This window comes from Odontesthes bonariensis, chromosome 10, assembly GCF_027942865.1.
Source record: "Odontesthes bonariensis isolate fOdoBon6 chromosome 10, fOdoBon6.hap1, whole genome shotgun sequence".
Classification (NCBI taxonomy): domain Eukaryota; kingdom Metazoa; phylum Chordata; class Actinopteri; order Atheriniformes; family Atherinopsidae; genus Odontesthes; species Odontesthes bonariensis.
The window spans coordinates 4,536,603-4,560,574 of NC_134515.1; the positions used below are offsets into that span (position 1 = coordinate 4,536,603).

At 41.8% G+C, this 23,972-nt stretch overlaps 1 protein-coding gene across 3 annotated transcripts in view; it reads left to right on the forward strand.

Moving 5' to 3' along the window:
* dennd2da (DENN/MADD domain containing 2Da) overlaps nt 1-23,972 on the forward strand; it is a 67,675-nt gene that overhangs the window by 16,636 nt on the left and 27,067 nt on the right. For 2 of the 3 annotated variants that reach the window (XM_075475999.1, XM_075476000.1), the window contains exons 5-6: nt 16,548-16,595; nt 18,423-18,515. In XM_075475999.1, the coding sequence (XP_075332114.1) occupies nt 16,548-16,595; nt 18,423-18,515 (141 nt within the window). Of the gene's footprint in view, nt 1-7,165; nt 7,473-16,547; nt 16,596-18,422; nt 18,516-23,972 lie in introns of those variants that run through there. The other variant, XM_075476001.1, reaches the window with a different exon arrangement.

Sequence of the window (23,972 nt, forward strand, 5' to 3'; positions counted from 1 at the left end):
CGGTGAATGAATGGGATCAGAGGCACAAAGCGTGTCATACCCCGGTATGATAGGTGGCGCTGTACCCATTCCAGCTGTTGCTAATAGAGCCACTTCCTGTTGACCTCTTCACCACCAACAACAACAACAAACTCAGGCATTGGAGAAAGATGGAGAACGCAGAGCCAGATGAAGCTACGTCCCTCTACATTTGCTCTGTGATGAGCTGCTTGTTGCACAAACTCGATGCCCAACGGAGCATTCTCCATCGCGCTGTTTGTTTCTTTCTGACGGCGACAACAACAGTAATATCGTCTGCTTTGACTTCCGGGTCACGACCCCGGGAAAACATCTGGAGCATGCGCAGAACACAAAGTCTGATTCACCACGTGCTTCAGCGTCTACAAGCAGGTTTAGAGAGACTTTCAACCCAGTTATCTCGGGGTCTGAATCCGATCCGATCCAGTTTATAGTCAGATTAAGGTGTCTACATGCACTTAATAACTCAGTCTGATTGTAATTTAGCCAATAATCCGATCCTTTCGGTGCCATGTGACCCCACTGACTGTTTAAAAGAGCTGAAATCTCACCTTAACTCCACTGGAAAAGTCAACACATTACTTCTTATTGTGATTTCCTGAGCACTTTCCCTTGTTCTCATTGGAGCAGTTCCTGGAACCATTTCAGCTCCTTCTCCTCAGCTGGGTCTGTTCTGGTTTCCATAGGAACACATCTGACGGAGGTGTTTGGTGGTCGGTAGCTCCGCCCCTTGTCATGTTGTCAGGCTGAAATGTTTCCTCATACGACAAGGACACAACCTTGGCGTGTTTAATAAGTTAAACCTCCACGTGGTCTCCTTTGTCTGCGGCGCTCTTCTCTCCTTCCTTCATGAAACCAAGAAGTACGGCCTGCGCTCCATCCTGCGTCTCCTGACTCTCACTGTGAGCTCTTCCAGCCTCCATGTTAGACGCCCGATGTGATCGTCCATGATTAATATCACCATCATGCAGACCATGAACACGGTGGCCTCCCCGCTCTCCATGTTAGCTTCTTCTCTCCTTACTTTTACCGGGTTTTGTTTTGTTCTGTTTTGTTGTTGAATGTGGCGCTAAAGTAACACGTTGCTGTTATCAGAACGAAATTCCAGGTGGACCGTTCTTTGAACGGCTCTGTCTGAATGCGGCTATTAAGCTGTAATGAGCGTCTGCAGTAGTAGTTTTCATTTCCGTTTTTCACCCAAAAGGCTTTGCTGTGTTGCTTGTTTCAATGGTCAGATATGAGGAAGATGAAACTCATTAACTCGGGTCAAAAAGTGCCAAGAGGACCGATGTGTAACAAAGCAAAAGCTCGTCTGTTAAGGCACAAAACAATCGAAGATGTCGGCATCAGTTTGGATGACAAAGTGTCTTCAGCAGGTAGAAAAAAAGCAGAATCACATCATGAAGAGGCAAAAATCCCAAGCCAGGGTGGGAATTAAGAGACCGTGCAGTGGCCCAAAAATGTGGACGGGTTTTCTGCTTCACTTTGAGCAAGATGTTTATGATTTTAGGAATATATTTCTGCCTCTTACTCTGATTTTTTTTATATGCTTAATTCAGACTTAGATCACTACACCCACAACAGTGAAAAAGAAAGCCATTATTCTGTTAAAGTAAGACAGAAAATCAGGTGAAACGAGTTTTTAATTCGATAGGCGTGCTGTGTAAAACATGGAAGATGGAAACAGTTGGAAATATCCCTTTACTACTGATTTTAAAGGGATAGTTCGCCTCTTTTAACATGAAGCTGTATAACATCCCATATCAGCAACATCATTTATGAACATCTTCTTACCCCCTGCTGCGTCCTGTGAGCAGAGTTCCAGCCTCGTTTTGGTGTTGACGAAAGTAGTTCCGGCTAGTTGGCTGGGGTTTAAAAAATAAAGCGTTTTGCTTCTCAAAACAATATGCGTTCAAAAGAGTAAAACATTTGCATCAGAAAATCGTTCTCCAGGAAAAAGTCAGACCTCACAATCGCTTGGCACTATTTTCTCTCCCTTCGTATCACTGCCTGCTGCCGCCTGCCGTCGAAGCGTCTGCTATAAAGTGAAGTACAAAGTTAAAAAAAAGAAAGAAAGGAAAAAGGACAAAAAGAGAACCCCAACATAACTATCCCCCCGACAACCCATGTCAGACGTAGTCACAGCAAACAACTTAGTTATTATACAGGATATGGCAACATAAGGAAAAATTGAAAATGAAAATGAAAAAAAAGAAAAGAAATAATACTAATAATTATAAAAATAATAATAATAATGACAAGAGATAATAAATGACAAGAGAAGAAAATAAATAGATAAAGTGTGTTAAGGGGGGGGGATTCTCTCGTTCCAACTGTTAAGAAGCGTCCTCGGCATCATCAGGAGTAACATCAAAACTATGACGAATATAAGCCTGATTGTTTCACCTGATTTTCTGTCTCACTTTAACAGAATAATGGCTTTCTTTTTCACTGTGGTGGGTGTAGTGATCCAAGTCAGAATGAGGCATAAAAATCAGAGTAAGAGGCAGAAATATATTCCTAAAATCAGAAACATCTTGCTCAAAGTGAAGCAGAAAACCCGTCCACATGTTTGGGCCACTGCACGGTCTCTTAATTCCCACCCTGGCTTGGGATTTTTGCCTCTTAATGATGTGATTCTGCTGTTTTTCTACCAGCTGAAGACACTTTGTCATCCAAACTGATGCCGACGTCTTCGATTGTTGGTCAGAACGTTTTATTTTTAAGCCCCAGCCAACTAGCCGGACTACCTTCATCAACACCAAAGCGAGGCTGGAACTCTGCTCACAGGACGCAGCAGGGAGTAAGAAGATGTTCAGAAATGATGTTGCTGATATGGGATGTCATACAGCTTCATGTCAAAAGAGGCGAACTGTCCCTTTAATTTGTATTTCTTAAACCCTTTTGCTGCCTCCTTTGTGTGCGTCAGACGGACAGGAGGCCGTAAACAGAGAGAGCTTTCAGTATATATTCATTTCACTTTCATTTTGCCTCATTTTCCTCGGTCTCATAACCAATAACCGACAGATGTTCTGCACAGTGACTCTCCCAGAACTCGTGTTTGCACTTGGAGCTGACGCAGGCCAGCCGTGTGTTTCTGTTCACAAGTTGACAGTAAACACAGATTAGCAACCTAAAAGTTTAGGAATAGTAAGAGGTTTTCTGGTCTGTGCTTACTCATGGGGTCTGAGTCATCCCCCTGCTTGTTGCTTCAGTGTTACAGCAAAGACACTTTCAAGTGAAAATCAAGTTTTTAATGTTGTTGATGTGACCGTATGCTGTCCGTATACAAGGCTGATTCCAGAAAAGTTGGGAAGGCTGTGCAAACGCTGAACGGAAGACTGTAAAAGTTGTGAAATGCTAACAAAAACACCTGCTGGAACACATCACAGACGTCAGGCTGGATGTGAAACCAGCACAGCTGAGTTGGGACCAAGGCGAGTTCAGCTCGCATTTGAGGAAAGTTTTTCAACATAAAATTACGAAGAATTTCAAGAACGTTTGGCTGTGGTCTACGGTTGGACGACTGCCGTTCGATTTCATTTAAAGCTGCTTCTGTGACGGTGTTTTTGTAAAATAGTTTTCACTGAAATCTCCAAATCTCCGTACTCCATAACTGCACTTAACCCACTAATGCTGCCAAGGCTTACGGCAGGGATACCCACATCCTGTGCTCCAAGTTTTACATGTTTCCCTACTTCTGCAGAATCTTTTGAAGAGATCCATTTCATCTGAATCGGGTGTGTTGAAGCAGCGAAACATCTAAAACCTGCAGGAAAGCGGCCCTTAAAGGGATAGTTCGCCTCTTTTGACATGAAGCTGTGTAACATCCCATATCAGCAACATCATTTATGAACATCTTCTTACCCCCTGCTGCGTCCTGTGAGCAGAGTTCCAGCCTCGTTTTGGTGTTGATGAAGGTAGTCCGGCTAGTTGGCTGGGGTTTAAAAAATAAAGCGTCTTGCTTCTCAGAACAATATGCGTTCAACAGAGTAATACATTTGCATCACAAAATGGTTCTCCAGGAAAAAGTCAGACCTCACAATCTCTTGGCCCTATTTTCTCTCCCTTCGTATCACTGCCTGCTGTGCAGACCGAAGTCCAGACCGAGCAGCAAACACCGTAACAGGCGCGGCTGTCGGCAGGCGGCAGCAGGCAGTGATACGAAGGGAGAGAAAATAGGGCCAAGCGATTGTGAGGTCTGACTTTTTCCTGGAGTACTCAAAGTCGTCGTCACAATCTGCTAAATATTCTGCCATGTTGCACCAAACTAGCAGCAGCAAACTCTGTGTGAAATTAGCTGACCGTCACAGAGCAGGGAGTGACTGAACTGTGCTGCAGCTTAAAAGGTTGCTGAGCTGTTTTGTGCTAAATTTAAAGGGATGAGTTCGCCTCTTTTGACATGAAGCTGTATGACATCCCATATCAGCAACATCATTTCTGAACATCTTCTTACCCCCTGCTGCGTCCTGTGAGCAGAGTTCCAGCCTCGTTTTGGTGTTGATGAAGGTAGTCCGGCTAGTTGGCTGGGGTTTAAAAAATAAAGCGTCTTGCTTCTCAAAACAATATGCGTTCAACAGAGTAATACATTTGCATCACAAAATGGTTCTCCAGGAGAAAGTCAGACCTCACAATCGCTTGGCCCTATTTTCTCTCCCTTCGTATCACTGCCTGCTGTGCAGACCGAAGTGCAGACCGAGCAGCAAACACCGTAACAGGCGCAGCTGTCGGCTGTCGGCAGCACGCAGTGATACGAAGGCAGAGAAAATAGCGCCAAGTGATTGTGAGGTCTGACTTTTTCCTGGAGAACCATTTTGTGATGCAAATGTATTACTCTGTTGAACGCATATTGTTTTGAGAAGCAAAACGCTTTATTTTTTAAACCCCAGCCAACTAGCCGGACTACCTTCATCAACACCAAAACGAGGCTGGAACTCTGCTCACAGGACGCAGCAGGGGGTAAGAAGATGTTCAGAAATGATGTTGCTGATATGGGATGTCACACAGCTTCATGTCAAAAGAGGCGAACTATCCCTTTAAGTGTCTTACAATACATTTATCACCCTTGTTTTCTCACGAGAATCAGTGAAAGGAGGACATTACTGTTGCGTCTGTATTGAGGATGAACAAAGAGTATTTTTTGAGCTCACAAATATTCTTGAAAATATTAAATCCGTCAGTCTTGTGAACTTAATAAATATTTACTTTTATAAATTAACCAAAAGAAATTTGATTACTTCCAGTAGGGTCCGTCTCTTCTTTCCTTTTTTTTCTTTCTCCATCTTTTCTCTTCTGCTCTACATTTGACCATCGGCAGCCAAACAAAACTGAATGTATCCAGGCAGTAATGGTCTGTAAATAAATGGGTAATGGGAGAGCGTTCCTCACTAGATGGCGCTACTGTCCCGGTATAAAACACAGCATGATGTGTCCTCACATTCTCTATAATTAGACTGTAAGATGTTGGTATGTGGTCGAGGTGACATTAGTACGGAGGCCGGCAGCGGCCTTGCTTATCTATCTCAGCGCCTTTATTCTCCAGATCATGAGTTTGTTATTTTGTTATCTCAAGCTAACAAAGCTTGTTTGTGCGGTAATAGTTTATCTTGTTTCCTCAAGAAATCAGCCTTTTGTTTTCTCGATAATGACGTGTTATCTTGAGAAAACCAAGTTTGGCTTGCTGTTGCTGCTCTTTATGCAATCCCACTGTTGGTGGTTTATTTGGCCGAATTAACAATATATGAGCCAATTAACTTAAAAAAAATAAAATAATAATTGTAATAATTTTTGTGCGAGGCTGGAAACCGAAGTTGTGAACTGCAGTATCTCAGCTCCCAGGAACCTCAAGGCCGTTTCAAGTGCGTAGGAAATGTCCCTGTACTTTGAAATGAGTCAGAAACACATAGTTTTGAGGTTCACAAACTTCTCTAGTGTTACTCAAAACAAAGAAATATATTTTTTATAGGGCTGGGCAACGATTAAAATGTTTAATCTAATTAATCACATGATTTCCCTGATTAATCACGATTAATCGCATTTGTACGCAAAATCCAGAAATGAATCCAAAAGTAGCGTATAGCTTTTAGCATTTAGTTTTATTTTAAATGTGCTGCCATATGAATGAAAGTGCCATAACATTTGTTGTGCAAACACACTTTTAACATCAGCATCTTTCTGTAGTTTTTATGTAGAAGCCTCGCTCCACTGTCTGTTTCCTTGAATGACTTGCTGCTATCAGTTGTGTGTTTTGCCTTTAAGTGATATTTTAGACTGGAACTACTACGCTGAGAAGACAATTCAACTTGGCAGTGTTTACAGATGACTTTGGTTCTGTCGACTCCGCCGTCTGGAAGAACTTTAAAATGAAAACGGCCGAGTAAAAGTTCCGTACCCTTCTCCATGTTTGGTGGATCCGCCGATTAGTTTCTTTTCCGGTTCCACAGCAGACAGCAGCAGACTTTTACAAAATAAAAGCCTGTGAGCAACAGACTTTTACAAAATAAAAGCCTGTGAGCAACAGACTTTTACAATAATGAAATAAATAATAAAACAGGGGTGGTTTGTGGCGTAGTGGGTTGAGCAGGCGCCCCATGTACAGAGACTATAGTCCTCACTGCAGCTGGCCCCGGTTCAAGTCCTGTGTCATTCCCCCTCTCTCTGCACACTACTTCCTGTTTCTCGGAACTTTTCTAACCATTAAAGGCACAAAAGCCCCAAAAAATAATAATTTAAAAAAAACAAAAAACAACCTGCATTAATGCGCAATAAAATCTTTATCAGCGTTAAATAGTTAACGAGTTAACTCACCCAGCCCTAATATTTTAGCATTGGCCTCTCTTGGCTTCCGTACATTAGCTAGCTGTAGCTTCTTTGTAATAGATAATTAAATTTGAACAAATTGAAAAGAAAAGTCACTTCATATAAACTCCCCTCCTGTCAATTTGGGTTCAATTTGGACCTAAATCAGAATTTTCATATTTAAAGTAACAATTTTGAGTTTGCGGATCTTTTTAGGCATCTGTTTTTTTTGTTTTTTTTTTCACAGTGGCATGAATGGACTTCCATACCTACAGATCACAAACTCAATTTTACTTCTTTTTAGGCATGTCTTAGGCACGTTATATGTTCTTTAATGTGTGGGTGACCGGCTTATCGCATCTAAACAGGTTACCAAAGCAGTCGATAGAAACTAAAGCGATCAAACGTGCGTTAACTGCGCCGGAACTCTTGGATTGTCGTTTTTACGCACACCCCTTTAAACGCAGCACGCACTTCAGCTCGGCGGAACGGTTTCAGCTGGCGGAGTTTGGTTTTCTGTGTCTGGGGGATGGAGACGATGAAGAGCCGCTGAGGGAGAGCCGCGGTGTTTGTCGGTGGAGTTTCAGCAGAAATGAGTGCGGCGGTAACGCGGAGAAGGCAAAAAGGCGGACTGACGAACTGGAGGAGCAGATGGAGTGAGTCCCGCCGAGGCTGCCGACTCCGGTTTTCTGTCATTTACCTCAAACTGTTCCGGCTCCACGGGGCGCACGGCGCCTCACGGCAAAACAGGGTTCCTGGTTCGGATCCCGGCCGGGGCCTTTCTGTGTGCAGCTTGCATGTTTTACTGAAGAGGCTCCATAAAACTGTTGGATAAATGTCCAACTTTACGTGTTTAGTTTAAGCAGAGGTGTACCTGCCGTGTTTATTTACCTGGAGCAGGTTTATGGAAGTTTTTCTGTGCCATCAGAGTTTGAATACGAATTTCTAATATCGAATTTTTACAGCATGAAAATCAGGCTTGAATTTGAAAAACCAGCAGTGGAAAAAAAAAATTCACTGGAAACAAATTAAACTTCCAAAAATTCGGTGGAAAAAAATTAAACTTAAAAAAAATCAGTGGAAAAAAATTAAACTCCAAAAAAATCAGTGGAAAAAAATTAAACTTTCAAAAAAATCAGTGGGAAAAAATTAAACTTCCAAAAAATTCAGTGGAAAAAAATTAAACTTCCAAAAAATTCAGTGGAAAAAAATTAAACTTCCAAAAAATTCAGTGGAAAAAAATTAAACTCCAAAAAATTCAGTAGAAAAAAATTCAACTTTCAAAAAAATAAGTGAAAAAAAATTAAACTTTCAAAAAAATCAGTGAAAAAAAATTAAATTTTCAAAAATTTCAGTGGAAACCAATTCAACTGAAAAAAATTCAGTGGAAAAAATTAAACTTCCAAAAAATTCAGTGGAAAAAAATTAAACTCCAAAAAATTCAGTAGAAAAAAATTCAACTTAAAAAAAATTCAGTGGAAAAAGAACCAGACTCAACATCCGGGTAAACAGGGAGAAGCAATCGATCCCTGTCTCATTTCATCCAACGGGAGCCAATCATTGGACAGATCAGCCATGTCCACCAACGCGGGTGATGGTGCTTCGGTGAGTGAGTTTACTTTATTTGCCATTTGTGTTAATAAAATTGAGTAATAGATATTACTCAATATCTATTGAGCTGATCTGATGAATTGAGACAGGGATCGATTGCTTCTCCCTGTTTACCCGGATGTTGAGTCTGGTTCTTTTTCCACAGAAATTTTTTTTTACACTGTTGGTTTTTCAAATTCAAAGTCTGATTTTGATGCTGTAAAAATATTAGAAATTTGTATTCAAACTCTGATGCCACAGAAAAACTTCCATACAGGTTCCCCCTCCTACATTCGGACATTACTGATTTGTTACTTTACAGACAACCAGATTTAGTCTATTTTGATTTATTTCTCTTGTATCACTGCGAGGTTTACGCATTAAACTTTCCCCTTATTTCTATATGAAGTTTGCTTATTTTTGATTTCGATTCAGCGGACATTGTTGTTTACTACACTTTCACGCTGTAACTAAACACGTCTTTGCTTCTTTTTTTTAATGTCAGAAATCAATGATTTTTTTTTTTGCTTTTTAATGGATTTAATGGTGAAACGATGCTCCAGTTTTTAAGTTTCAGCACTGATTGGTGTCTTTAGGAACTCTTTTCCTTTTTAGAGCTACACATACAGTCTGGTATGTGGCTGCTGATGCAGAAAATGTGATCATAAAAGGTGTTTTTTAGACCTGCATACGTTATTTTAAACAGATTTATAGGGAGGTTTGGAATTAAAATCCAAGCTACAGGTTGTGGACTAGATTCAAGCGGGGTGGGGGGGTGTCAAAACAAGGCTGGAACTCTGCTCACAGGGCGCAGCAGGGGGTAAGAAGATGTTCAGAAATGATGTTGCTGATATGGGATGTCACACAGCTTCATGTCAAAAGAGGCGAACTATCCCTTTAATGCACAACACCATGACTTTAGCACCTAAAACTGCAGAGGAGAGGAGCAAAAGGGGAAAGAGAGGGCTTTGAACCGGAGAAAGAAGCCTCCTGTGGTCCTGTTATTTCAGCCTAAAAGGGAGGAATGCAGAAATCAATTATTTTTTTTTTGCTATTTAATAAGATTTAAACGTGAAACGATGCTCCAGTTTTTAAGTTTTAGTACTGATTGGTGTTTTTAGGAACTCTTTTCCTTTTAGAGCTTCACATAAAGTCTGGTATGTGGCTGCTGATGCAGAAAATGTGATCATAAAAGGTGTTTTTTTTACATTATTTAAACAGATTTATAGGGAGGTTTGGGATTTAAAAATCCCAGCTACAGATTGTGGGACTGGATTCAAGCGGCTTTCATGAAGCAGAACCGACTTCTTGCTCTGATCAGAGAACTGGCAGCATGTTGTTGTAACTTGTTCAGAAGCCTCGGGGCCCGAAGCTGCTGCTCAGGACTGTTATTCACACCCACATGCATCCAAAGCTGAAAGCAGAAGCACGAGTCGGCAGCTCCACAGAGTTTCTGCTGTGGTGTTAAAGACAGAAATGTCACCTAAAAATCTGAGTGTTTTTGTTGTGTGTTTTCTACTTTTTCCTGCCGTTGGTGGAGTGTGAAGTTGTGCAACAGGGTGGGGAAGCATTTCTTTAGCTGTTGACACAGCACAAACACCTTGTCCTGCCAGGAACGGTGTTGTATAGACTCAGTTAAAGGCTGTTGTCAAGGAACAGGGAGATTAGCCAGGCAGAAAGTGAAACCTGGACAACATCCAGTGGGATTCCTCTTTTTTTTTTTTTTTTCCATGCTGCAGCTGTAACTTCTCCAGGTCACCCTCACTTCTACTCATGCTCACTCAGCTTTCTGACCAGATATCTGAGTGCCTGACAACAAGCTAAACTCTGCAGGGACGACCACAAACTAGCAACAAGGCAGTTTGTGGGGAAGACATTTTGCTTTAATGTGACTGACGTGAGATTAGAGCTTCAGTTCCTGTACGGCAGTGGTTCTCAAACTTTTTTGGTCATTCCCCACTTTGAACAAGTGGGGATTTCCAAGCCCCACCTGCCCCCGTCGCCCCAACAAAAATATTGATAAATTACATTTCACCTCAATTGAAGTAACACCAAGTAACATCATATTTTGTAATGAATCAAAATCGATAACATCAAATAACACAAAGTTCAAAAAGAGAAAATAAAAGGGGCACTAGGTAGCATTTTCACCTAAAATTATAGCCTTCAGGAGTTTAACAAAGGTTAAACAAGTCAATGGTAAGCGAATGAAGCCTGTCTCGCTCCCAACAGGGGTCTGTATGCTGAAAATCCCATATGTAACTTCGGCAGGAGCGACCCGCTTCTGAAGTGTCGTGATGCGCGAGAAGAGTCGTTTGTGTTTACGGCACTTAGCTAGGTACTGTATGCTAGTTGTAGTAGTAGGCTATGTGTTCGCTTGCGTTGAAGAGCCAACACCAAGCGTTTCATATTCTGTCTGTCACAGACTGAATATGAAACGTTCGATGTTGGCACTTCCCATCTTTGTGAAATTTCTCCAAGTGTGATCTTGTTCATCTACCTTAGTGCTCTGCGTTTTAGATCGTAACCCCGTTTTACCCCCTTTAATTTCAGATGGTTCTGGCTCGGAGTCGATCGTATGTGGCTCATTATCTGTTGCTAGCTCCGGATGCTAGCTCATTATCTGTTGCGAGCTCCAGATGCTAGCTCATTATCTGTTGCTAGCTCCGGATGCTAGCTCATTATCTGTTGCTAGCTCCGGATGCTAGCTCATTATCTGTTGCTAGCTCCAGATGCTAGCTCATTATCTGTTGCTAGCTCCGGATGCTAGCTCATTATCTGTTGCTAGCTCCGGATGCTAGCTCATTATCTGTTGCTAGCTCCGGATGCTAGCTCATTATCTGTTGCTAGCTCCGGACCAGGGCATGACACAACGTGGGAGGTTGATGGCTCCGTGTCAGAGCATTGGTTGTGGTTATTTTCGGACGAATCAGGCCTTAACTTAACCAAAAAGTTGTCAATCGTTCTTTTTCATGTTATCGCCCGCGACTACATCCACTGTTTATCTGACGGGCCGAGGTTCATCACCTCTCTGTCTGAGTAAGCACGTGTTGAAACGTACACACACGTACACGGGCCAATCAGAAGGGGGTCCCGCCCTTCACTATCTCTGATTGGTTTAGACCATGATATGGGTTTAATGTGTGTCTACTGTTGAAGCACAGGGAGACTTTCAGAGTCGCGTAGACTTTTTTTTTTTTTTTTCCCTCGAACGGGTGGTTGCAACCTGAGATTTTTTTAGGCGCACCATTGAGAAAATAGGTCGCATGTGCGACCAAATTGGTCGCACTCTGGAGCCCTGTGGTATTGTGTTCCCATCAATGCTGATTGGAGGTGGAGGCGATAAATACCCGTGACGGCTGCAGAGTCATGGCTCTCGAAGTCATTTTTTGACCAAAGAAAGCTCCCTCGTCCTTGCGTTTTTATTGCAAAGTTAAGGTGAGCACCCTGGTGTTGTGTTCCCATCAATGCTGATTGGAGGTGGAGCCGATAAATACCTGTGACGGCTGCAGAGTCATGGGTTTCGAAGCCATTTTTTGACCAAAGAAAGCTTCCTCGTCCTTGATGGCTTTTTCATCCTGTATTTTGTGTGGACGTGTGAAGTGATTGCAGCGTTACTTTGAGTCCCTACGACGATGCTAAAGCCCCACTTACCGAGGTTTAAAGCGGAGGTTAAGGTTCCACACTGCGTAATGTGCAACTCTTTGGTTGCCAACTGCTTCTTGAACGCCACCTAATGAAGCAGCTACCTCCTTCTTATAATGGTACTACAGGCCTTGCAGGTTTGTCTCCTGGAAGGAAGTGGGAGTTCTGAACTGGTAAAACGTTTTACTAATGGCGACAGCAAAGTTAAGTCAATCGCTGTGTTGTAGCAGCTGTATTTGGGCCTTAACAACCCTTTTTTAAACATGTTTCTGTAGTTAGAAAACTAGTTTTAGAAGAGAAACTGTGAGAAGACAGAAATAATTTACCTCGCGTGACTCGACACAACAAATAGAAACACTGAAAGTGTAAAGTAACCACGTCCCTCTGAGGTCTGACAGCTGTTATCCTGGTGTGGCTGTTCTATTTAAGCTGTTTACCCAGCACAGGTGAAGCTGGTCCTGAAAGGTAACCGCGTATATCTCACTGCCTTTAAGGCATCTTTGCGTGCCGACGCTCGTCCGTGAGAATCTGCAGAAACCGGCTCTGGAAGAAATGTCCGTGACTTGCTGTATGTATGAAAATTCTTTCCTGGGAGTCTGATGTAAACAGATGATTCAGCACACTGTTAATGCTGCTGTATACACAGATGATTGATGGTAAAGAGCTGTTTTCTTGCAGCTTTGTTGCCGGGCAACAGGGAGCTGTTAATGATGGTAACTATAATAAAGCCCAAAACTGTAATGATGGGACACTCGTCCTCATACCCAGGCGGCTGTGGGGAAGCCATCTTTTACTACACCGTACATCAGCACCGCCTTCATGTTTTTTTTCGCCCCGGAGGAGAAAAAACGATCACTTTCTCTTATTGTTTTATGTACCTGGCAGTTGCTCCGGTGCGCAGAATTACTGCCTGGAGCCAGATTATATGAAAACAGGCTTCTATCCATGTTCAAAAAAAGATCCTCAAGACAAGCCTGAGCCAGTCTGCCACATTACTACTACTTCTTTATTTATGAAGCACTTTAAAACAACAGCAGCTGCGATAAAGTGCTGTACAGACGAAAATCAATAAACATGCAAAGTATGGAAAAGACAACAGAAACAATAAAACACAATAACAGAAAGTTAGAGCAAAAGTCTCAACATGTGTTCAAAGCCAAAAGAATAAAAATGTGTCTTAAGATTAGTTTTAAAAGGGGACAATAAAGGGGCACTTCTGATTCTCAACTCAACTTTATTTATAAAGCCCTTTAAAACAGCCGTAGCTGAAACAAAGTGCTGTACATTAATAACAACACGAAGTACAAGGCATAAAACATAAGAACAATGTAAAAACAATAATAAACAATAGCAATATTAACCCATAAGAACCCACCGTGGCACAGGTGTCACACGCCCTTTAAATGTTCTGAAAAATTCCATGAAAAACTTTATCCTTGATTTCAACTCATGAATTGCCAGAGTTACCCATACTTAACATCCTGGTGGGTCATGTGACAGGGTCATGTGATTTATTCTTCCCATAATAACATTTCCAAGATGTCTGTGTGCCAGGTTACCGCTACGGGCAGAGCTAGCTAAATTTAAATCGCTTGTTTTTGGTTGCTAAAAGGAAAGATTCAAACCATCTAACACCCATTGACACATATTTGACACAAGGGAGTGTTATATTTGAGAAAAATGTCAGAAATGTGTTCAATATAGTCTGTTTAGTCTCTTTTATGTCCCCCATAATTTTCCTTGTTGGAGAAATTATCCAGGTTCTTAACGCCCAATGTGACACATATATTACAGATCTCTGACAGTGGGGGGTGATATTTTGACAAAAAATTCAGAAATGTGTTCTATGTGGTCTATTTAGTCTGTGTTATGACCCCCTTCATTTTCATTTAAGTAGAAATGGGTTCTTATGGGATAAAACAATAACAGAAACAGAGTCCCATGCTGGGTTAAAAGCCGGGGAATAAAAAAGTGTCTTAAGATGAGTTTTAAAAGTGGACAATAAAGGGAAACACTTCTGATATGTAACGGCAGATCGTTCCATAGTTTGGGAGCTAAACACTAAAAGCTCCGTCTCCTCTGAGCTTTGGTTTAGACCTCGGTACCTCCAGGAGCAGCTGATCAGCTGACCTGAGGCAGCGAGTGGGAGAATATGGGTGAAGATGGGGCAAAAACAAATAAAAGAATCTTAAATGAACCCTAAAATGCACGGGCAGCCGGTGGAGAGAAGCCAGGACAGGGCTGATGTGCTCCCTCTTCCCGACTCCGGTTAGAAGCCGAGCAGCAGCGTTCAGGCGCCTGAGGCAAGAACAAAAGTCTCTTGGAGGTATGCTCTAAAATGTTCAAGGAGGCGGCCATTTTGGGTCAAAGGGCAAATTTTTGGGCATTTTTCAGATTTACACACCTCGTATTTGAACGAACTCCTCCCAGGGATTTTGAGCTACGGACTTGTTCTTTGGTCGGTATGCAGTTAAGGGATGGGGGAGCAAAAGTTATCAAAAATCTTAAGTTTTTGAGCATGTTTCGGGGGCTTGGCCAAGCGGCGAACTTGGCGTACTCGCCAGCGTAAACTGGCTGACTCCAAAGTAAAGAGCGTTACAGTATTCCAGCCAAGGCATGAATTACTGTTTCAAAGTCATGTCTTAAAAGAATTTGCTTAATCTTTGCCAGCTAACTGAGATGATAGAAACAGGACTTGGACCACTGCTCCAACCTGGCGATCTAATTTAAGATCACTGTCTGTTGTGTTTCTATAATGATGAAATATAATGAAATCATATATTTCTAATTTGGGTTTTATAACAAAGGTTCCTCCCAATCAGTCGCTCAAAGCTCACATGCATACTATCTAACGCACTGCAAACCTTTAGAATAAAGCGGATAAAAACACGTGAATCGTGTGGACGGTAGTTTAGTGTTCTGCATCCGTAGTTTGGTTTAAATGTAAACTTTGTCTGGAACGAGTTAAAGGGATAGTTCGCCTCTTTTGGCATGAAGCTGTGTAACATCCCATATCAGCAACATCATTTATGAACATCTTCTTACCCCCTGCTGCGTCCTGTGAGCAGAGTTCCAGCCTCGTTTTGTTGTTGATGAAGGTAGTCCGGCTAGTTGGCTGGGGTTTAAAAAATAAAGCGTTTTGCTTGATCCACACGTCTCGTCAGATTGTTGAAAAACCTTTTTATTTACGTCATCAAGCATGTGACTGGACAAAAATACCCATCTTCAAAGCTTAACATCCATTTAATTTTGGACCTATCTTCGAAATGACCACCAGCACGGTGAATAAAAGGAGTGAAACTTGTAAAAGACGCTATGATGACTTGTGCTGGCGGGATGTTTATCGAGAGAAGTTGATGCTTTTTAAATGGACGTCTGTCGGGCCGATTCTCCCTCAGACCTCATCACCTATCCACACCTGGTCAGGGCTCTGTTTGTGCAGGACTTCTACAGTTCTAACATTCTCAGACTTTAATTATATTACCTCAGTCTTAAAGGGATAGTTCGCCTCTTTTGACATGAAGCTGTATGACATCCCATATCAGCAACATCATTTCTGAACATCTTCTTACCCCCTGCTGCGTCCTGTGAGCAGAGTTCCAGCCTCGTTTTGGTGTTGATGAAGGTAGTCCGGCTAGTTGGCTGGGGCCACAAAAATAAAACGTTCTGACCAACAATCGAAGACGTCGGCATCAGTTTGGATGACAAAGTGTCTTCAGCTGGTAGAAAAACAGCAGAATCACATCATTAAGAGGCAAAAATCCCAAGCCAGGGTGGGAATTAAGAGACCGTGCAGTGGCCCAAACATGTGGACGGGTTTTCTGCATCACTTTGAGCAAGATGTTTCTGATTTTAGGAATATATTTCTGCCTCTTACTCTGACTTTTTGCCTCATTCTGACTTGGATCACTACACCCACCACAGTGAAAAAGAAAGCCATTATTCTGTTAAAGTGAGACAGAAAATCAGGTGAAACAATCAGGCTTATATTAGTCATAGTTTTGATGTTACTCCTGATGATGCCGAGGACGCTTCTTAACAGTTGAAAAGAGAGAATCCCCCCCCTTAACACACTTTATGTTTTTATTTTCTTCTCTTGTCATTTATTATCTCTTGTCATTATTATTTTTATTTTTTTATAATTATTAGTATTATTTCTTTTCTTTTTTTTCATTTTTCATTTTTCCTTATGTTGCCATATCCTGTATAATAACTAAGTTGTTTGCTGTGACTACGTCTGACATGGGTTGTCGGGGGGATAGTTATGTTGGGGTTCTCTTTTTGTCCTTTTTCCTTTCTTTCTTTTTTTACTTTGTACTTCACTTTATAGCAGACACTTCGACACAATGGGAAACTGAGATCTTTTTTCTATCTGCACTGTCTGCAAAATCTCAATAAAGAGATTTGGAAAAAAAAAGAAGAAAAAAAAGAGGCGGACTATCCCTTTAATGAAAGTTGACTCTAAGTGACTCAGCGCTTGTGTTTGTGTTGTCCAGGTGAGCAGCCCAAAGACGGCCTCATCTCTGAAGTCCCTGGGAAGCGCGGTAAGTGCACGTCCCTGTTTTAAGTTTAAATATCCGATCGACCTTAAAGGAATGTGTCGTCGGACTCAGAGCCGGTTCTTGCTATGGGCGATGTGGGCGTCGCCCAGGGCGACCTCTATGAAAGGGCGGTTACTGATCCCAGGCCACACAACACAAACTGCTGCCAATCCAAATAAACTGGATTTCATTCCTAAAAGTAACACAGATCCATAAACCTTCATGTCATTAACTGGGTTATGTGAAAAATGTAAATAATAAAAATCTGAGCAGTTATCCACATGAATGTGTTTACGTCACGTGACTCCGGTTGATTGGCGGGTGAACGGACGGCGTTAATGGGAAAAGCAAAGGTAATAATGTGGAGTCATCATGGATCATCATCATGGTGAAAGACCAAAGAAGCCATCAGGTGCCCAGTTTAGAAAGAGAAGAAGAGAAGAAGAGGAGAAACGGGCAGAAGATAAAGGGATGCAGATTTCTATCAGTGACGTAGGCTAGTGATGGGAAGTTCGGCTCTTTTGACTCCCGAACGGCTCTTTATTTAGGATCTTTTGTAGCCTTTATTTTACCGTAACTTTGCAAAAAAAAACAAAATCATGGTTTATGTGTTGAAAACCCTTTTTGCTTTCAGTGTTTTTCTGAGAGACCTTATAATTGCGTAGTTCTTTGCATTTATTCTGTGACAAAACCACTTTTACATTTATTTCAATTAAACTTTTTTATTGAACAAATTAACAAGAAACTTCAAACAAATCCACAGAACAGAACCAAACTCCTTAATTCTCACGTGAATACCGCATGCTGGTCGCCATGCTGGCCAATCAAAGCAAAGCTCTGTGTAACCAGAGCTGGGACTGAGCACTGAAAGTGAAACCTAAGCAGCGAATGGAAAAAAGAATGGAGTCGGCTCTCAGAGGCGATGCTTGTGCGCAGGACCCATCACTAACGTAGACTATAGGCTATCTGTTAGCCTCTTGCTAACATGTTGCTATTAGCTACGACTGTATTGGATCTTTAGTTTTGCTGAACTAGAATTAGAATTGAGGCATCATGTCATGCAGCTAATTTCACCCAAAGGCAACCTGCTCTGGTTTGTGTTTGCAACAACACAACAAGAAGCCCTGACTGTGGATTATTTTTATTGTTATGAGCTATATGCTAACTTAAATAACTTGAATAACTTCTAATATACATTGACATGGCATTTTGTAAGCTACATGTGGCATCTTTTTGTACCTTTTTGTATTTAAGATCATATTTAATACAAATAATATAATATCAATCAAACTTTATTTATATAGCCCTTTACAATAGCCAACTGGTACTCAAAGTGCTTTTCAACAGGATAAAAAACAACAATACATAAAACAAAACATGAAACACGATTCAGAAATGGTAAAAGTGCTAAAAGTGCTGCAGGGCATTAAAATGAATTGTATAAAATTAAGATAATTAAAAAAGAGCGGATAGAATGAGCATAGTGGCCCTAATCAGAGTTTGAATGCCAGTCTAAAAAGGCGGGTCTTAAGCTTCGATTTAAAAAGGCCGAGATCATATGTTGTTGTGTTGGTGGCCGGGGAAGTCTATTTTTTTTGGGGGGGGTGGTTCGCCCAGGGCGTAAATCTAGCCAGCTTTACGCTGCAGAAATCTGAACGTGGTTTTGTGATACGTGACTCCAACCCGAGCAGAAGCGTAAGCATCCAGTAACCTGCAGACTCTTTCTGCAGAGTGCAGGCTTCTTCTGTTCAGCTGTGGGAGGAAGTGTGGGGAGGCTGGCTCTGCTTTGTGGTCTGGGTGCTGAGAGGCTGCTGGCTTTGTCTCCGGCAGGTGACGCTCCGACAGACGACATCGATGGACGACAAGGGGGCCTGAAGAGGCTCAGCGCCATGTGGTCGTCCTTCCGCAAAGGCAGGAGAGACAGTGAGTACTGACGAGTGGTTCTGGAGGAAACTTATGTGCTGCTGAGCCCTCAGTTGGTGCGAAAAGTGTCTTTTTCTTCTTCATTTCCTCTCTTCTGTCACAGCACAGGAAGCCTGAGCCGTAAAACTATTCAGGGCATCAAAGTGGAGGTTTTTGAATGTGAGGCCCATCTTCACAGGGGGGCATAAGATGGATGGAGGTGGGGTAGGAAGGCACAGGTGCTGTGCTGAGTCCCTATGAAACCAGGACTTGTGTGCAGAGATTTACTGAAACATGAATATAAACACAGAATTAAAGGTAAAAAACAGAGTTAGTTCAGTTCTGAGCAGCTTTAAAGTGAATATCTGCTCTGAGCTCCTTTATCCTCCATCACAGCCTGAACCCTCTCAGACTGAAGCTTTCTGTCCTTTAGTGAGGGACCGAGCCGGTCAAACATGAGGACACACAAATAATTTTCAAGAAAAATGGGTTTCTTTACGGAAGCCCAGAGCAGCCGTGGTACATATAAACTTTTTTTTGATGGTTTTCTCGAGATAACGAGTTAATTTACCGATGGTTTTTCTCCCCAGTCCGCCCCTGTTTATATGTGTTTATATGTGTTTATAGTAGGGCTGGGACTTTAGCGCATTAATTTCGATTAATTAACTACACACATATTAGCGCGTTAAAAAAAAAAAAACGCATTTTAATCGCACACTATAATTTTTTTTAAATACAGACGGATGGAAGCGTCGACAAGAGCGCGGTTGTGTGCAGATTATGCAACAAGGAATTCGCGTATCACCGCAGCGTATCAAGCCTCAAATATCACCTCAACGCTAAACATGTAGCAGCTAGCGTGGAAGCTAACGGGGGCCCAACGCAGCTTAACATCCAAGATTCTATATACTGTGTTTTCATGCATGCTACATTCAGATTTCAAATAGGGATATGTTCTGTGTTTGTTGAAATATTGCTGAAAATGTTAATATTCTGAAGGAAAAAGTATATGCGATTAAAATGCGATTGATTTCGATTAATTAATTTCAAAGCCTGTAGTTAACTCGATTAAAAATTTTAATCGAGTCACAGCCCTGATTTATATGTATTTTTACCCCCTTTCATTGGAAACTGAATAAAGTAGCCTATGAATCAAACATGGAATGTGGAGCGTTTGTGTAACATGCACAAAGCAAATCCCGCTGGTGTGACGAGCATTTAGTTTTCGAGTTATTTATCTCGTTATCTTGAGAAAATGATAACGGCACCTCTCGTACATCATTCGGTAACCATGGAGACGGCCTGGTGCCCTCAGCCGGTCACTGAGGTGTAAACGTCTGCTGAGCTGCAGTCCAGCCGGCCGTCTCCTTAAAGGACGCGGGCTGATATGAAAGTTATCTCTACAAGACAAACACATAAAACACATATAAACAGGGGCGGACTGGGGAGAAAAAGTGGCCTCGAAAAGCATCGGTAAATTAACTCGTTATCTAGAGAAAACCATCAGAAAAAAGTTTATACGTACCACGTATAAACTTCTGGGCTTCAGTAGTTATTCCCAAAAAATAACAAACTTTAAACAATAGTTGCAGGGCCTTTAAAAGAGGTCAAATGAGGAAACTAAACCCAAAGCCAAAAATCAAGATTTTAACACAACCTTAAGCTAACGGTTCAAAAACAAACAAAACTGACCTGCCACACAACAAACAAAGGGGACTTAAACACAAATTTAACTAACAAAAGTAACTAAACACAGTTAGCGTAAGAATCAACTTAAATGACTAATAACTAAACAAAGTTAACAAAATAAGCAAATCACAAAAGCAAAGAGAACTAATGCAAAAATTAAAATGAGGACTCCATAGTCTTCCCCCCTCTAAATGGTATCACCCAATCAATCTGGGATTGATTGCATCTCTCAGCTCCTGTGTCAGGCCTTTGCTGGATGTTTTCCTCTTTCTTAAGGACATCACTTTCAGATCCTGTTCATCTGCTGGAGATAGTTTTTTAGGCCTGACACTTCTTCTTCTGTCCTCCACTTGTCCAGTTTCCTCAAATGTTTTAAGGACACACTGCACACCATGCTGAGATATGCCAAGTTTTCAGCTAACAGCTCTTTGGGAATCACCTTGTTGCTGCAGAAATCCTGTTTTCTGTCTGTCACACTGTGTTATCTTTGCTGTTTTTCACACATGCAGCTAAAGAAATGGGAACAAATCTTAATTCCAGTCTAAAACCCACAAAGAGCTTCTAGATTATTCATTTCTGGTGGCATAAAACAGTTTAATCATTTCATTTATATGAATTGTTCCATAATTAGTCAGTAGATTATATCTTATATTCCTTTTTTAAGCTTTAAAATTAATCTTATGTACTTTTTCTTGATGTTGAATAACATATAATTCTTATTATTGTCTGTTTTTTTTTCCTACTTTTCTACTTTTAGACGTGATAGCGTTCATTTCTTTGGCATTAGGATTTCTTTTAACTGAATTTCTTACATTAATTTGACTCTTTTGGTAACTGAAAGCAGTTTTAACGTAAATGTACAAAAAACTATGAAGCTGTTTTTCACAGATGCAGCTAAAGAAATGGGAACAAATGATGTGTCTCTGTGACAGGCTGCTGGGAACAAAGTGCCTAAAGATCCAGTTTAAAACGGCTTCTTTGCTAAGTTGGACACAACACTGGTTCATCCCTTGAGTTAGGAGCCTTTTTCCTGCCTGAATGGTTCATAGCTCAGAGTTAAGTGGCTTAACGGAGAAAAACTGGACTGAAAATGAGGGGAAAAAGCAGAAAATGTCCAAAGAAAAACTCTGAAAAACCTTCAGAGAGCTGCAGAACTGTTTATCCGGACACTTTAAAGGGTTACAGAAAGTCTGGCTGCTTGGAGGGAAAATATAAAAAATGAGGGCTGGATCAGGACTTTCACACAGATATGTTTTGTAAACAAAAGGTAAGAAGCTGTGTTGTCGTCCAGAGTTTCAGTCGCTAAGCAGACACAAACAGAACCGGTGATCTTGTTCATATATGAGAGAAAAATGTGGAGAAGTCTTCAGGAATTCAGCTGCTCTGTTCGTGCTTCATGTCAGGATTTATTTAAACTCTCGGCTGGAAGAGAAAATACAGTCAGAAAGGTATTTATTAGGTTATGTCACCGTGTCACTTTTGCTTAAATAAATGTACTTGTTTTTATACAGAAATCTAAATATCTTTATCATGGTAAACCTGAAACTCAGCCAGCCGTAAGTCACTGAATCCTTGGCAACGCATGACTTTATGAGCACATTTAAATACCTTTTCAAACCCTTTAAAAGGTAAGAGATGGCTGAACCAAGTGTCCACGCAGCAGCTGAGAAGAGAGAGAAGAGAAGACAGAAATGCCCAAATAAAGCGTAGCAGACGGCCTCCACACCTAAACGGAGATTTTTAACACAAATTCAAAGCGTTTCGTTTATGTTGATGATTGATCTGAAGCTGGAGACGGTCCCACTTTAGTCGCGGCGTTAAAGTCGAAGTCTTTGTTTGCACACGCGCTGCAGACGTGTTGGAAGTGGGTCATGATGCACGTCCTGTGGTGGAGGCGACGCATCAGGTGCTTCAACGGTGAGCGCATAGAAAAGGAGAGAAAACCAGTCTGAGGGCTTATTTATCTCCAGGGAACAGTTCTCACAGGAGAAGAGGCTGTAGGTGAACACCCTCAGGACTGCGTCTCTGTCAGACCACATTCAGACGATGGCTGTGGAAGCTGAGCTCTGCTTTTATGGAGCGACAGTCTGGATCAACTGGTGCTAATTTGCTGTTAAAATGCACCAGAATACAGGAAATGGCTTCTATTTAAATTAAAATGTAAACTCCCCAGGGATTGGTTTCACTTTAAAGGGATAGTTCGCCTCTTTTGACATGAAGCTGTGTGACATCCCATATCAGCAACATCATTTCTGAACATCTTCTTACCCCCTGCTGCGTCCTGTGAGCAGAGTTCCAGCCTCGTTTTGGTGTTGATGAAGGTAGTCCGGCTAGTTGGCTGGGGTTTAAAAAATAAAGCATTTTGCTTCTCAAAACAATATGCGTTCAACAGAGTAATACATTTGCATCACAAAATGGTTCTCCAGGAAAAAGTCAGACCTCACAATCGCTTGGCCCTATTTTCTCTCCCTTCGTATCACTGCCTGCTGCCAGCCGCGCCTGTTACGGTGTTTGCTGCTCGGTCTGCACAGCAGGCAGTGATACGAAGGGAGAGAAAATAGGGCCAAGCGATTGTGAGGTCTGACTTTTTCCTGGAGAACCATTTTGTGATGCAAATGTATTACTCTTCTGAACGCATATTGTTTTGAGAAGCAAAATGCTTTATTTTTTAAACCCCAGCCAACTAGCCGGACTACTTTCATCAACGCCAAAACGAGGCTGGAAATCTGCTCACAGGACGCAGCAGGGGGTAAGAAGATGTTCAGAAATGATGTTGCTGATATGGGATGTCATACAGCTTCATGTCAAAAGAGGCGAACTATCCCTTTAAGGCTATATAATCTGCCATTTGTATAACATATAAAAACGTGTCTAAAGTTGTGAGGATGCACTATTTGTGCCTTTTTTTTTTTTCTTACTTTCTGCCCCTGCCCTTCTAAAAGTCTGTGCACGCCACTGGTCTCCGGTTTCCCAGAGAGGTTCGATAGAAGCCCGTTTGTCTACAGAGACGATTAAAAAAAAAAAAAAAACACAAAACATGATGCTCGAACTGGCTTTTATCCAGTCGGAACCAAACATCATGGAAGCCGGTGAAATTCTCCGTGGAGAGGCCGGTTTCTCAGGACGTTATGGACCCGGATGGACCGACGGGCCCTGCGTTTCCATCGTAAATGTGCAGATGCAACACGCAGAAGGCTGCAAAGAGGGAACCGACGTATAGATGGATCATTATATGTGCCTGCTGTGTGAGAGCCCCGCCCCCTTCGGTGGCTTTGGAGTGAGCCTACAGTTCGGATTTGTCCTCCCAGAGATGTGGGAGCAGATCATCATTCAGTAATTCTCCCTAAAGAACCGTTAAAAACCTGCAGTTTGATAAAGGGACGATCCCCACTTTTAAAAACTGTATTTAAAGAGTGATAAAAGTGCTCATATTGGGCTGCTGTCAGTGGTTTTTACATCATATAAAAGGAAAAGCACCTCACTGTTCCCAGACTGGACTAAAAGGGAGTAACACGAGGAGACTAAACATGGTAGATTAAAAGAAAAAGGCTCCATCTCCTCTGGGAGAGCCAAGGCTGGCAGATCCAAACCGACAACTAAACTCCCTAAATTCAACAGAAACGGGAGAAAACCGGCTCCCCTGCAAGGCCGATCTGAACCGACGATTCAGAGATAAAGGGAAGAAGTTAAGCTCAACCCAAAGGTTTACATGCGAATATCTAACAACCAAAAGGTCTGCACACACGACCACGGTGAAGGGCAGCTCCACAGTCCTTTTTATAGGCCGTT